The 15,122-nt window shown below is 34.7% G+C and overlaps 1 protein-coding gene across 1 annotated transcript in view; it reads left to right on the plus strand.

The window, feature by feature from the left end:
* LOC108969826 (neurobeachin) overlaps window positions 1-15,122 on the plus strand; it is a gene marked incomplete in the record, with an annotated part of 552,891 nt that overhangs the window by 446,263 nt on the left and 91,506 nt on the right. Inside the window, 1 exon segment of the mRNA XM_018934817.1 lies at window positions 14,737-14,863. Coding sequence (XP_018790362.1) covers window positions 14,737-14,863 — 127 coding nt within the window.

Consider the following 15,122-nt stretch of genomic DNA (forward strand, 5'->3'; position numbering starts at 1 on the left):
GTTAAGAAATAACAAAATTACGAAGAATCGGCGTTTTCTTCAATTTTACAAAACTCCTCTCAAATCCCCTTCATTTGACACCAAAATCATCAAAATCGGTTAAGCTTTGCCGAAATTACGTAAAAAATGTTATTTTCTTCATTTCTACCAATTTTTGAAAACTCCTCTCAAAGCCCTTCAATTTGATATGAAAATCATCAAAATCGGTTAAGATTTGCCAAAACTACGAAGAAACCACTTCTGGGCCACTACTGGTCCACTTCTGGTTACTTTGGGCACTTTTCGCCAAATTCACAAACATCAAATTCTACCAGGCGACCATAACCAGCCAGTAGGTAGCTGCGGAAAAAATTTTACTTTTTTGTAGCATACCCCAAAGGCGCGCACGCATCTACAGGAAATGGTGGATAATGCAGCACCAATGCAATGCCGCCGGCATATTCGCTATAACTTTGGTAAAACTCCACCGATTTCAATGATTTTGGTGGCAAACGAAAGGTAATCGCTTTGAGAAGATAATTTTGTAGTTCACTCTGTTTCATCTTGTACGTAAGCATTGCTATTCAGTGCGTAAGGAGCGCTTATAAAATCATGCACTGCAGCTGATGTGGGTAATATGAAATGATGAAATATGACAGACTACACGTATAATAGCATATAAATCTATTAGTATCAAAAGTATTGTTTCATCTTGTTTAATAAATGCTAAATTAGAGTTTTTCTTTATAGTGTTGTTTTTTCGCGTATTCTATCAAAAATGTCTTCTTGTTGTGATTTGTTAGTATTTATTTTTAGGCGATTGTATTGCTGCACGCTTGCCCTTTCGTTTGGTGCCTGAATGCACAAAATCGGTGGCGATTTGTAGAAGTTATTGCTGTTAAAGTGGCAGCAGCCTTGACTTCCGGCTATCCTGCGTATGCTGGCAACGCAGTTCATCCTGCGCCTTTGGGGTATGCTACAGAAAAGTAAAAAAAAATTCCGCAGCTACCTACTGGCTGGTTATGGTCGCCTGGTAGAATTTGATGTTTGTGAATTTGGCGAAAAGTGCCCAAAGTAACCAGAAGTGGACCAGTAGTGGCCCAGAAGTGGTTTCTTCGTAGTTTTGGCAAATCTTAACCGATTTTGATGATTTTCATATCAAATTGAAGGGCTTTGAGAGGAGTTTTCAAAAATTGGTAGAAATGAAGAAAATAACATTTTTTACGTAATTTCGGCAAAGCTTAACCGATTTTGATGATTTTGGTGTCAAATGAAGGGGATTTGAGAGGAGTTTTGTAAAATTGAAGAAAACGCCGATTCTTCGTAATTTTGTTATTTCTTAACYGATTTTGATGATTTTGGTGTCAAATTGAAGGGATTTGAGAGGAGTTTTCAAAAATTGGTATAAATGAAGAAATAACATTTTTCACGTAATTTCGGCAAACCTTAACCGATTTTGATGATTTTGGTGTCAAATTGAGGGTTTTGAGAGGAGTTTTCAAAAATTGGTAGAAATGAAGAAAATAGTGATTCTTCTTAATTTTGGTAAATCTTAACCGATTTTGATGATTTTGGTGTCAAATTGAAGGGGTTTGAGAGGAGTTTTCAAAAATTGGTAGAAATGAAAAAAATAACATTATTACGTAATTTCGGCAAGCCTTAACCGATTTTAATGATTTTGGTGTCAAATTCAAGGGTTTTGAGAGGAGTTTTCGAAAATTGAAGGAAAAAAGCGATTCTTCTTAATTTCAGCAAATCTTATCCGATTTTCATGATTTTGGTGTCGAATTGAAGGGTTTTGAGGGGAGTTTCGTAAAATTGAATAAATAAGGAAACATTGTAAAAATAAAATTAAGTGCCTAGAAACAGATAAATACAATTTTTTTTCTATAATCTTTATTTTGACATACCTTATACTACAACAAGGGTTCATTTTTGTTATTTGAGGCTATGTTTAGTAAAATTATGTACATATTTTATTTTTTATTTTATTTTATTTATTTTTATTGACTATTTAAAAAGGTATTAATTGTAACTTAATAAAAAGATGTGGAGTGCTCGCCCAAATCACTTTCATGATTGTCTTCCGTCGGCTCGCCTAATATACATCCATTTTTGGTGCAATCAATTGTGCTCGGAAACTCTCGTTTGTCAATGCAGTATTCTCGACTTTATACTGTTCCACGAATGTGTAGATCGAGTCCTTCAGAGCTTTCAAGCCATCAGCGGCAAGGACTGCGAAGTTAGCTGGAATATGTGAAAAAAGTTTACACTTGTAAAAAACATATAATGTTATACATATATACAAATATATAAATATTTAAATAAACTATGTATTATGTGAAATAAAGCTATATGGTAATAACACTAACTCCAAAGCCTTCTGGTATGAGCCTTTAACTTAATAAAAAAACTTAAAAATAATTATTTTAGAAAAAMAATATAATAAATAACATTATTATAAAATATAACTGACTAAAATATTAAAAAAACAAAAAATATATTCAGGGAGCTATACCAGTGTAACCTACAAGAAACTAGACGATTTTCGTGGAAATATTTAAAACAAAGTTCTGTTGACATAATTGCTTATATTTTCAGCTATATTAATTTTTTTTTTTTTACAAAAAATAATGAAAAATAACAGAGTTATGTGCTGTCTTCGGAGGTACAGAAAACATGTTTCTCAGCTGCTGAAATGATTTCGGCCGAATGAGTATCTGAATCAAAAAAATTCAGAAAGGTTTTTAAAGCCGACAATACTTCCGATACAATGACCTACGATTTTTGAAATACCAAAATTAACAAAATGGCATGGTTCTGAAAAAAGTGCCGTTTTTTTAGGTAAACAATTGTCGTTGTTTTAATGTAAAATTGAAAATTTTTATATATTTATAGTAAATGTATTCAAGAATACTCATTTTCAATTTGATCAATCGGTCAATTTCTCGTTGAGTTATGATGTCAGCAATTTTGAAAAAGGTCGTTTCGAGAAAAACGCCTTCAAAATTTCAACTACCTGCGAAAACTACGACCTTGCCGATTTCACAGGATGTTTTTGAAAATATAAACCATCCAAAAACAAACATAAAATCGATTTTCTGAAAATGTCACATTGGCATAGTTCTTTAAATTTTTTGGAAGCTGTCAGTTGGGTGTGGGATTATGGTGGGTTAGGGTTCAAAAAAGTCTATGCGAGCTTTTATTAGTTACTCTATTATATTCTTCCGGAAAGTGCTTGAGCTAACAGTATTTTTGGTGTATTTGATATAATGGCAATTCGAAATATGGCTGCAAAATTTCTTTTATTTAAACTCTTTCGCTAGAAAATTTTCATATTCATTTTTGAAATATCAAAAATACTTAAACATGAGCCTTTTGCTTTGTAAACATTGGGTAGATATACGCTCAAATAGTAACTAAAGAAAAAATCTATATGCTAGTAAGCCACTCACATAGCCTGCTATTATCATTCCACTATTCAGCGCCGCGTTATTATCTTCTACTGCGCCGAGTAGTACACTCCAGCTGCTCGTCATCCACTTGATCTAATTGTGCATTTAAATGTTTATGAAATGAAAGCGGAGAGCACTCAAAATATGGACAGTTTTTCCACTTCACTCTCACAACATTACCAACCAGCTAACCGCAATACTCACAACAACCCCATTTCATTTTGCTGCCTACAAAAGTCAAAACAAACCAGGCGACCTGGATGATTGGGGGAAACCACAGTTTGGCCCGCATATGGCCTGCTTGACAAATGTGGCACAGGAAACCGCTGCAGCAAAGCGAAATGGTCGCCGGATGTTGTGCCCTGCAACGCTAAGTAGGCACTCAGCTCTGCCCAAAGGTATATAGAGCAGACATAATAGACGCTGCGCTCCCTAGGACACAGCCAACGGCCGGCACCGGTTTGTGGATTGTGGTGTCAACGGCGAGCTTTAGTGTAGCTTTTGAAGCACAAGTTGTGGTTTTAATTTCTCTGCTATTTTCCAAACTGCCTTTAAGTATTTAAGTGCTCCCACTTGTTTGTAGCGTGTTACTGTGCCTGTGCAAAAAGTTGTGGATACTGAGAAATTACCGTCAAGTATGCGGAAAATTACAGCAATGCGTTGGAAAAATATTTTTTATTTTCCAATTAAATTGGAAATTATTCAGCAAATCCGCTTCGGATTTGTCAGAAGTATGAATAATTTCAATTTCAATTATCGCTGCCATTCTGAGCATACAAAGCAAATACTTGGCAGATTTCGCTGATTTTAGCAAGTCTCAATTGCAGGTGCTCGCCAGCTGCTGGCTGGCTGTGCGGCAAAAGACGTTTACTACCTGCCTGTATTTCGCTTTACTTTTATGCGCTGCATTCAAATGTCAGCGCGCAATCCATGATTTCAGATAGTAAATTTCCTGTTCAATCAAAGCAAATTTCCTACTCCGTAGTTTGGTACGTTGCTATGCATTATTGTCTACTTTTTTTTTCGGCAAAAACTATTTGCTGCGTCTTTTACCTTGCCCTAAGTATTGGCAGCGCAGTCGAGCGAAATCTAAAATGGAAGTTGAAATAACACAACCGGAAGGAAGTGGAGTAAATGGTATTTGAATAGAGTGTCCGTGAGTAGTAAAACGTCAACGGCAAAAGTAGGAAAACACTCGATGAAGAAGTGAAGGGAAAAGAGCAAAAAATCGTTAGTTTATACCCTCTATGAGGAAATATGAAGTTGAAGTGGGTATTGTTTACATTTTCGAAAACAAGTAGCAAAATTTCGCGCTGTTAATTACTTTGTTGAAGGGGGTCGGTGGTATGGGTGCTAGATCTTAAGGCATGCGATCGCATTGTGCCAATTTTTACTTTACAAATTTATTTTCTAATCACAAAGGAGACTACAAAATTTCGTTAATATGGTACCAGAATTAGAGAAGTTATTGCACTAAAACACATTTTCGAAAAAACAGCTGTTTGAGAACTATATCTAATCGTCAGCCGAACTTAATATTTTAAGTTATATATATCTTTTCCACCAAATATCTAACATCTCTGCAGAATTTCATGTTCATAGCGCCTTAATTATAGCAGTTACCACGACATATATCATTTTCGAACAAATTTTTCCAGGTGTGCTGCACCAAATAGTTGTACAATCGGAATGACTTTCGTACTATATTTAGTATTTCTAATAGAAAAACGCAGTACAAAATTTCGTCTTCATAACATAATAAATAGTGAAGTTATAACACAAAAACTCATTTTTGAAAAATATTTTCTATGAAAACTATGTTTTAACGTCATCTGGTCTTGATAATTTTGCTGCACAGTGTTTTTTGTTGAAAGTAAACATTTTACATAAAATATTTGCGTCATATCTTTTCAAAATTTCGACTAAATATACGTAAACCTATTTTTGAAAAAAAAAAAAAAAAAAAATCGGTTATAAAGCAAGGATGCTAAAGCAATCTGAAACCGTTTTTGATTGTCATGTTAAGGGAAAAATGCTGTGTTCTGCGTGTACCAGCTAGAATTTTTGAACATTGATATCTATGTAGTAAGCTCGCGCTATCGGACTAAAGCCAGGGTGGGTTTCACTGGAACTATAAAAAACCGCATACAAAATTTTTTTGTGAAGTGCTAAGGTGCACAGAAGCACATTTTTAAGCTCTACGAAATCACTCATCGGTTAAGTAAACTGGTAAATATCACTTAGGTATTGCGAAATTGTATTCAAATTGACACGCGAACTTGGCTCGATCAATTTAGTTAGTTTTTCTAATAATTTTTGACATGTTTATTGCTTTTTGAAATCAGTTTCTACATTGTGCTAAATTTCAATATAATTTTCTGTTCACTAAGGGTATAAAATTGAGGTCCACTCAACTGTATGAACACAAAAGGCAACCTTACAGTTTTTAACCTTTTCCATTGTAAACGCTTCTCTTTTCTTGAAAGTGTTGCCGTTGCGGACAGTATAAAATTGTAATGCAAGAATATTGTAAAAAATAGAAGAAAAAAAAACGAAAATGTAAACTCTAAGCAGCAAAGAATGTGCAATAAAATTGCAAATCGGATTCAGAAAATCGCCAGCATACCTACACAATCAAAAAGAGTACAAGAGTAAGAAATAAAATTAAAATTCAATAAATACCTGAATGCACTTGAAGTGAAGATAGCAAAAAGTAGGAAAACATAAAAACTCCGCCCGCTACAGCAGAAGAATGCTAAAACCACTCGCTCTTCGGCCACGTCAATATGTTTTAGTTGGCTACCGTTAACCCTGCTTTTGCTGGGTTGTTTTGCATTGTGTAATAAAGCGAAAGAAAAACAGCAAAGACCGAGTTAAAAATACAAAAGTTGCATAAATTGGAAGACGGAAAAAATGGTAAAATGTTGGCAAATAGCACTCCCGTAAGTGGAGTCAAAGACAACTTAAACCTTTTATAGTCATTCAGTTGGATTTGGCGACGAAAAAGATGTCAACACATTTGTCTGAGGAGATGACGCCATTACTGATTGCAGCGTTGAGAAATGTTTCTTCTGACATTGACTAGTATTTCCTCATTGAATGAGAAGTTACAGTGATTACTTTAACGACTGCTTTACTCTTACATTTGTATGAAGTTCAGTAATGAAATTGCTAGTATTTTTTCAGTAGTACAAGTTAACTCTAAAGGTATTTGAAGAGAAATTCTTAAATCTTTAAAAATGTATTTTAATCCAATTGCGAAAGTCACCGTGTGATTCATAAACTATTGCTTGCTGTAATGGATGCAGACTTTCTTTCCTGCGAGATGCTTCCTTCTAACACATTTTTATATGATTTGAGATCACTGCGTTTTGGATCCGTAGTCCGATATCTAGTGGTGATAGTACTAGTTATTGTTTCAGCATTTCAAAACTTCACAGAGTGCCCTTCAAGGGTGATACACTTATCTTGGCAGCCGTCCAACTTTTCAAAACCAGTTTTTTTACAAGGTGTCCTTTACATCTAAATAGGTCGCTTCATTTGACGAAAATTTCCTTCCAGCGTGCATTCCATTGAGATCTGGCAACAGGAAATTGTCGTTGGGACCCAGATCTCAAGAATACGTTAGATGCGGAAACAATTCAAAGCCCAATTCATAGATTTTTGCCATCGTTTTCACTGACTTGTAGTGAAACAAGTTGAAGTTGTCTTGTTGAAACAACACCTTTATTTCGTCATTTAGCCGATTCAATAATGATATGATATCGCTGTTAATGGTTCCTCCTTTATTATCAATGAAATTATTGCGTGCGCTTTCCCAAATGCAGACGCCATAACCTTTCCAGCCGACTGCTGCGTTTTTCCTCGCTTTGAAGCGAGATCATCTTATGCAATCCACTCGGATGATTCTCCATTAGACTTCGGAGTAAACGGACGAAGCCAAAGTTTCATCCATTGTCACAAATCGACGCAAAAGCTCGAGTTAATTACGCTCGAACATCTCCGAGTATTGCTTCGAATTATCAACTTGTCGTTGTTTCAATCCAAAAATCAGCTCGTGCTGCACCAACTTTGCACAGAGCTTTCTTATATCCAAATATTCTTGAATGATATGATATATACTTTCAGTCTATATCTTTAGAGTGCCTGTTATCTGTAACAACTTCGCTTTACTGTCATCTAAAATTATGTTGTGGACTTTTTTTCATATTTTTTTCGGAAGCAACGTCCTTAAGACATCCTAAGCCCAGCATACCAATCCTTCATAGCTGATTTCCCCGGTACAGTGCCTGGAAGTCAAGCCATTAAGCCAAGTTTTTGATTCAACTGTATTGTTTCCCTTTAAAAATCATCAACTAGCGAAATACTTTTTTATTAATTTTCAAACAATAAAAAAAGTTGCTCTCTTAAAATGATATAACTTACAAACTAAGGTTCCGACAATTGTCAAATTTATACATGCGCATTTTGAAGTTTAGGCCTTATTAAAGATCGTCTGGTTTTGACTTTCAGTAGTGCCATCTATGTGTCAGGCCCTTTTCAATTGAGCTGTTAGTTCAATTGCGAATGTATCGGAACATAGTAAATATTATTTCAAAAATTTTTTCAAAGTATTAAAATTAATAAAGCAAACCAAAAAAGTCAATATTTCAATACATCCTTATAATTTGCAAAATTCATTGCAGAAAAGTTAAAAAAAATTGTATTTACTCGCTGTCCTCCATTATTGACTTCATTATAGCATAACTACAAGGCAAACGCGGCAAATATTTCAACTTCACTTAACCTAATAAATTGAAACATAATATTGTTATTAAAATAAACATAACTTTAACACTTCAAATCATTACTTTCAAATCTTGAAATATTTCTGCTGGTGTTGCTTTCCAAGAGCTCAAATGCTTTAAGAAGAACACTGAAGCCGCCACTTCATTTAAACAATTCATTTTGGACTACGCAGTCACGACGCAGTCACCTGCTTGACAGCCACTTTCGACTTCATTTAATTTAATTAATTTAAACACAGCACAAATTTCTCTACCCCGCACAAGAGTCAAGCAAAATACAGCGTTTTGTGAAACAACAACAAAAAAGTGCCTAAAAAATGCTGAAATTTATTGGGGCGCTTTGAGGACTGCGGCACGAAAAGCGCCTTAAATTTGCTTCTGTGTGTATGGGTGTATTATTGTATATTTGTTTATGTAGATGTGTATGAATTGAATGCGTAGTTATAAAACATATATACATATTTATGTGTTTGTTTATATGCATGTACTTATGACGCCGTTCCGCAAGTCTTCAGCGCTGTCACACACGCTCGCCTGTCACTCGTCGCCGGTGCCGTGGCGCAGCACCGCCGCTCTGACGCTTATTAAAAAGTAATGCCTCGAAAACAAAAAGCAAGTGGCCAAAATTAAGTTAATTTTTACATAAAAAATTTAACGCGCAAAAGTTGAAAAAGTACGAAAAAGAAACATAAAAAGCAAAAAAAAAAAAAAAAAAAAAAAAAAACCAAAAAAAAAAAAAAAAAAAAAAAAAAAAAAAAAAAAAAAAAAAAAAAAAAAAAAAAAAAAAAAATACAAAAACCTGAAACAACAATGCCGTGCAATGCTCCCGGCGAAGCGTACTTCGGTGCAAGAAACAAAACGCAGCAAACAAAAACTGAAAGTAGAAAAAGATACGCTTGTTGGCAGGGGCTGGGGTGAGCTATGTGTGTGTGTGTGTGTGCACCGCCCGCTGGCTACAGCGGAAAAGTCAAAAATGTCCCCCGGCTGCTGATAAAGTGTTTTTTTTGCTGGTTGCTACATGCCTTATTGTTGTTGTTAAGTTGTTCCTTGTGCTGATTTCTCGTTTTGGCAGTGAAATGCCTATTTGTAGCAAGCATATCCGCATATCAGCGCCGTGAGCGCGGAAGATGGGAAATAAAGTTTACACTTGTTACTGCGAAATTATGCTGGCAGTGGCGTGAGCGTGGGAGGGGCGCGCGCTATGCAGTGGCAGGCCAAACCAAATACATTAATAAAACCTTAATGCGCCATTCTACCTCCCCATTTGGTGGCTGTTATGAGCTGACAAATTAAATTATATGCACTGCATTACAACTTCAAAGTGTTTCCACTTCAGCTTCGAAAACGACACGTCGTGCAGGGCAGCGCTTGCTGATGGGAGGCATGAATATTCTTTGATTGCCATGACGTGGGGAGAACGATTTGTTCAGCGGATTTCAGCTGGATTTTTTGAGGAAAATTTTTTAAATATACATATTTATGTAGTTAACCTGGAGTGTCTGTGCAAAGAAATTATTTTTTAGTGGAATTGCTACATACTAACTATCAAAAATTGCTGAAAAAGTATCCGTTACAGCACTACAAATGAGGAAATTGAGAAAATATATCACATAAATTTATTATTGCTGTTCTGTTAATGGTCTCAACACTTGTTTTGTATTTGCATACGATTGGTGGCTTTGAAGTCTTTATATATGGGTCCATATAGAGGTATTCACCATTTGATCCAGTTAGTTTTGTGCCAATATTTCTTCGATGGATGGTTGAAATATTTTTGAAACTCATCTTCACCGCCTGCTTAAGTTTCCATTTAGAAAAATATTTTCTCAGATCAAAAAAAAAAAAAAAAATTAATATTAGGAAGAAAATTTAACGCCAAATTTTGCGGTGGTGGCATTTTTTTACAGCCGGTTCACCATTCGTTTAAGTTCATATTTGAGTCACATACTCATCAAATTTACATAGGTTGTCTATAAATTTTTCCTATAGATGGCGTTGAAATCCAATTATTGGGTAGTCGACAAAGTGTTTTCGTATTTCTAATCAAACATTTTATTTTTATTTTTATTTTTTTTTTTGTATTTATAATGAACCAAATATGTACCATTTTTTGCTATTTTTCCTCTAGAGACATTATTCCATCAGTGTAAAAATTTTTTGGTTTCTTGGCGAAAAACTGCGACAAGTCATTTGCACAATCTTCTCCTGAAGCCAACTTTACTCCATTGAGTTCTGCGTTGACCGAAACAAATAGTATTCCGATGGTGCAAGAATAGGGCTATATGGTGGATGCATGAAAACTTCCCAGCCAAGCTCTCCCAGTTTTTACAGAGTCATCAAAGTCGTGCGTGTGGTCTAGCGTTGTCCTGATGAAATACGAAGCCCTTTCTGTTGATCAATTGCTTTGATTTGATTGCTTACCTCAATCTCATCAGTCGTTGACAGTAAAACATAGAATCAATCGTGCGACTAGACTGGAGCAGCTCATAGTGGATCATTCTTTTCCAATCCTATCCTTTTGAGGCGTTAATCTTGTCCTTATGGCTATTTTTTGAGCTCCACCACGCTTCATGGTCCAAGCGTATTCGTAGATTATTGTCGTATTTGTTGCACTTTTCGTGGCCTTTTACCATTCAGAAATAGTTCGCTTTCATTTCGTTTCAGTAAATAATCGCAGATGTTTATTCGGTCCATTAAATATTTCACAGATAATTCATGTGGTACCCAAACATCGAACTTCTCTTTGAAGCCATCCTTTTTGAAGGGGGTTCAAAATCGCTTAATGATGAATATTAAGTTCCTTAGCGACATCATGGCTGCTTATGTGTCGGTTCTGGTCAATTTTTTTTAATAATTTTATCGATTTTCTCAACAATAGGTCGGCCAGAGCGAAGTGCATCTTTCACATTGAAATTTCCAGAATGGAAGTGAGCGAACCATTGTTGTGCTAGAGAAACTGATACAGCATCGTCACCGTAAACTTCAACAATTTCAATGGTGGCTTGCGTGGCATTCCTCCCTTTTTATACAAAAATTGCAAAATATAGCGAATTTCTTCATTATTTTCATTCATTTTTGAACAACTGCAACTTTTTCAACTTCCCGGAATTTATTTATTTATTTATTTTTTTTTTTTGATTAAATGAAGCTTAAAATCTCACCTTTCTAACACAATGGAATGACACAATGTGATTGGTAGCACTGGAGATATGCGAAAGAACGACATCTGTTGACAAAATACGAAAAGACTTTTTCGACATTCCATCCTGTATATTACTTTGTGTGGAGTATAGAGCAGCTTAGAATAGTCAAGTCTAAAATACTAACAATTTTATTAGTAGGTACCTAGTACCTCATTGTGTATACTAAAGGTTAAAAAAATATTATTTTAGCTGTTCTCAAACGACTGCAATGAAAGCTAATAATTATGCGTTCATTAATAATCAAGAAAAAAAAGGATTTCTGCTACCACATTTCAGTGGCGGTACTTTCACTTACACACAAATAAAAGAAGCTCCGCTATATTCATTTTTATTATAAGAAGCAATACTAAATGTTTTCATTTGGTTACTTAAAACTTAAAAGCCAACTTTATAATCACTCAACTTTTATCCAATCATTAGTAACGCAAATCAGCTTATTGAAAGCCTTAAGTTTAAGAACCTAATTGTGAATTCACTTTCAACATTTTTCGCCAAATGGAACCGCACTACAAAGCGTTAAGCAAAACAACGAAAGCAACATAAATTCATTAATAATCTGCTAATGCTGTGATTCAGAGAAATTGATAATTACACTACAGACAACTTATTCAATAACCCTTGGTGCTAGATTAACTAAGCTTAGTGCACTAACAAATATGTATACATATATGTATATGAACAATAGGGTGTACGTTGCTTGTATTTCAGCTTGTGTCCTAAAATTGGAATCAGCTTTATTTTACATTTAAAACGCGTTTAAATTATTTCACTTTTTTCATACATTCTACATGGGATTTTATGATATTTTGGCATACATCTCTAAAGTAAATAAACCTAGCATCCTAAGATATTGATATTCTAAAACAAAATTTGTCGCTCGACAAAAAAGTGGCAGAAATTTTTTTCATTAAAGCATTCTTTTAAAAGCAGTTATAAGCAGTTAAAATTACGCATCACATGCACTGTATTCATACAGTACACCATAGCGTATGCGTAACATTGAATGTATAAATCACTGGCGCAAATGCTGCGTTCGCTTGATGTTTAACTTTTAAATAAATGTTTTTATGGAAAAGCTGAAATTTCAGCGGGCTAAAATCATCTTTTTATATAACGCATACCCTATTTTACAAGTACACCTACATATCTACACACCTTCTTATAATATTCATACTCAAGGCAAGGCTGTGCTCTGTTGAGCAAAACGCGACTTTTAATTAAATTCCTTCTCGGAATAATATGCGGAAGAATCAGTGGGCGAGAGGAAATACCAAAAACTCCCATCATCTTTCCCATGAAAATCGCCTTTGGTAAAATATGGCGTCGACAAGCAAATTGGTTTCAAAGCGCTTTAAGAAATTCTGAGAACACATAATTTGTAGCATTAAAGGTTTATTGACATTCTGCCTTCTAACTGCCTTACTGTTAATAATTTGAGCACAATTTATAAATAGTTTACTGCTGCCTAAGATAAATTTAAATCGAATATATATTTTTTTCCTGCAGAAAAATGTCTACATTTTTTTCAAAACATTTCTTGTCGCTCATTTCGATCATTTGGTCAGTTGAATTTTTCATTTTCATTGCTTATTATTAAGCTCAGATGTTCGTGCGATTAAAGAGGGTTGTCTAGGAATGCAATGGTTTCAAATTAATGGTTTTTAGTCTGTTACATATCGTCGCCTAAAATGCAAAATAACGGAATGTCACTTTTTCATAAGTTTAGGGGCGATGAAAAACGGTATAATAAAAACCGCCAATATTGAAACAAACTTTGAGTTTGGGTTATAAAATGGTTATATATTGGTTATTATTACTTACAACGATTTTTTTTTTTAATATAAAAATAAAAATTATTTTATGAAAAAAAAAAATCAAAATGGCGGAAATATCAAGGATCCTGTTGACTGACATTTTTATGTGGCCGTCAACTTCATGGCTAAGCTTCTTATTCGTAGCGAAATTTTATTTTTAATTTGGAAGCTTCTATCAAGTGCATACTATGGGGTTTTGTGAATTTCGAAAAATCGGGGATGTAGGCCAGGATTGAGTATATAAATGTCTACAAAATACAATTTAGTTCAAGTAAATTGGTGAAATAATTCGCTTGCAATTTTGACGGTTTCAAGGAAACGAGCCTCAAAGTGCTCCGGATTTATAGACCGCAGCATCAAGTGCTATATCTTCGAAAATATTTGGAATAAACTAATGATATTTTTGAATAGTTTTTCAATTGATTAGAGCGAAAAGAGTTTTCTAAATAAATTCTAAAGGTATCTCTCCACTTAAGGAAATGTTTAAATTAAAATTCATATAGAGTAGAAGCGTATAGTTGGCCAGCTGCTAATATTGTAGTGGAAACAATTATCACGTTCGGTGTTTAATTTCTTGATTGTTGTGATGATAATTTGCTAATAATTCTTTACTTGTTTATGTATTGGCGCCTCGTCGATTTGTGAGGACCTGATGATCTCCTCTTATGAGTTTACGGGTAGCATGTAGGACGAACATTGTCTTTATATTAATGATCAGTGCAACGATTAAGTCAATTTAGTCATTTAATTCTGTCTGTCCGTCTGCATATACGCAAACTAGGATGCTAAAGCTTTTGCGATATCCATCTGAAATTTTGTACACGTATCTCTTTCCCCCCAGAAGCTACTCGATATTAAGCAACTGTGGCTATAGTTGCTATACAAACCTGATTAAGCCAACTCAAGTCCTCATAAGAAAACTTTTCCTATGTGACTTCAATCTCCGAAGAAATTATTCCGATCGAACTGCTAATGCATATAACTGCAACTTGAACGATCAAAATCATGAGAAAAATCCTCATGTAAGATTTTATGCTAAAAGAAATACATCTCTGTAAAGTATTGTAGCTTCGGTGCAGCCGAAGTTATCATTTTTTCTTTTTTTTTTTATCTAAAAACTTGATAACAACGCCACCTATGACAACAAATATCAATTTGAGCAACTATTGGCTTACATTTTTGTAAAATTTTAATTGCGACTTAAGCCATTTTTGGATTCAAAGGTGTAAACGTTTTATGAATGACAAGTGCCTAGCAACGATAAATGTGCACTTTCAAAGCGCAATTTAATTACCGAATACCCTTTACTGGCTGAGGGATTTGAAAATACCGTTATAACAAAACAAACGTACCAGCATCCAACTGGATGCTTCCTACGACATTTCTGTATTACTTTGCATCTCCCTACTTGCTTATGCAATGCTTGATTGCTGCGCTATGTTTACTTAACCATTCTCTTATTTTTTCCTAATTCTTCTTCTTTTTCGATTTCTTACAGGCCGAGATCTGGAGTGTGTTCATTGCTATTCTACGCAAGAGCGTGCGCAATTTGCAGGCATGCACAGACGTCGGTCTAATCGAGCACGTATTGGTGCGACTACAGCGCTCCGAAACGGTTGTGGCAGGTATGTATACAACAACAAAGACAATAAGTAATAAGTCAATTTAAGGCGAGTATGATTTTTGCTGTGAAAGTAGTACATTTGAATGTATGTAAGTGCTCATGTGCCAATATGATTTGAAATCTGTAGAAATAATTTTAATTAATGTGAGTGAGGGGGTAAATCCGGAATCGTTGCAAAACCGACGAATTTTGGAAAATATGAAAACAAAAATATTTTTGAGGAGCATATCATATCGTTTGTTAGCTCGCTTTTCTTATGA

The sequence above is a fragment of the Bactrocera latifrons genome, unplaced genomic scaffold (genome assembly GCF_001853355.1).
Source record: "Bactrocera latifrons isolate USDA-ARS-PBARC rearing strain unplaced genomic scaffold, ASM185335v1 scaffold_0, whole genome shotgun sequence".
Lineage (NCBI taxonomy): Eukaryota > Metazoa > Arthropoda > Insecta > Diptera > Tephritidae > Bactrocera > Bactrocera latifrons.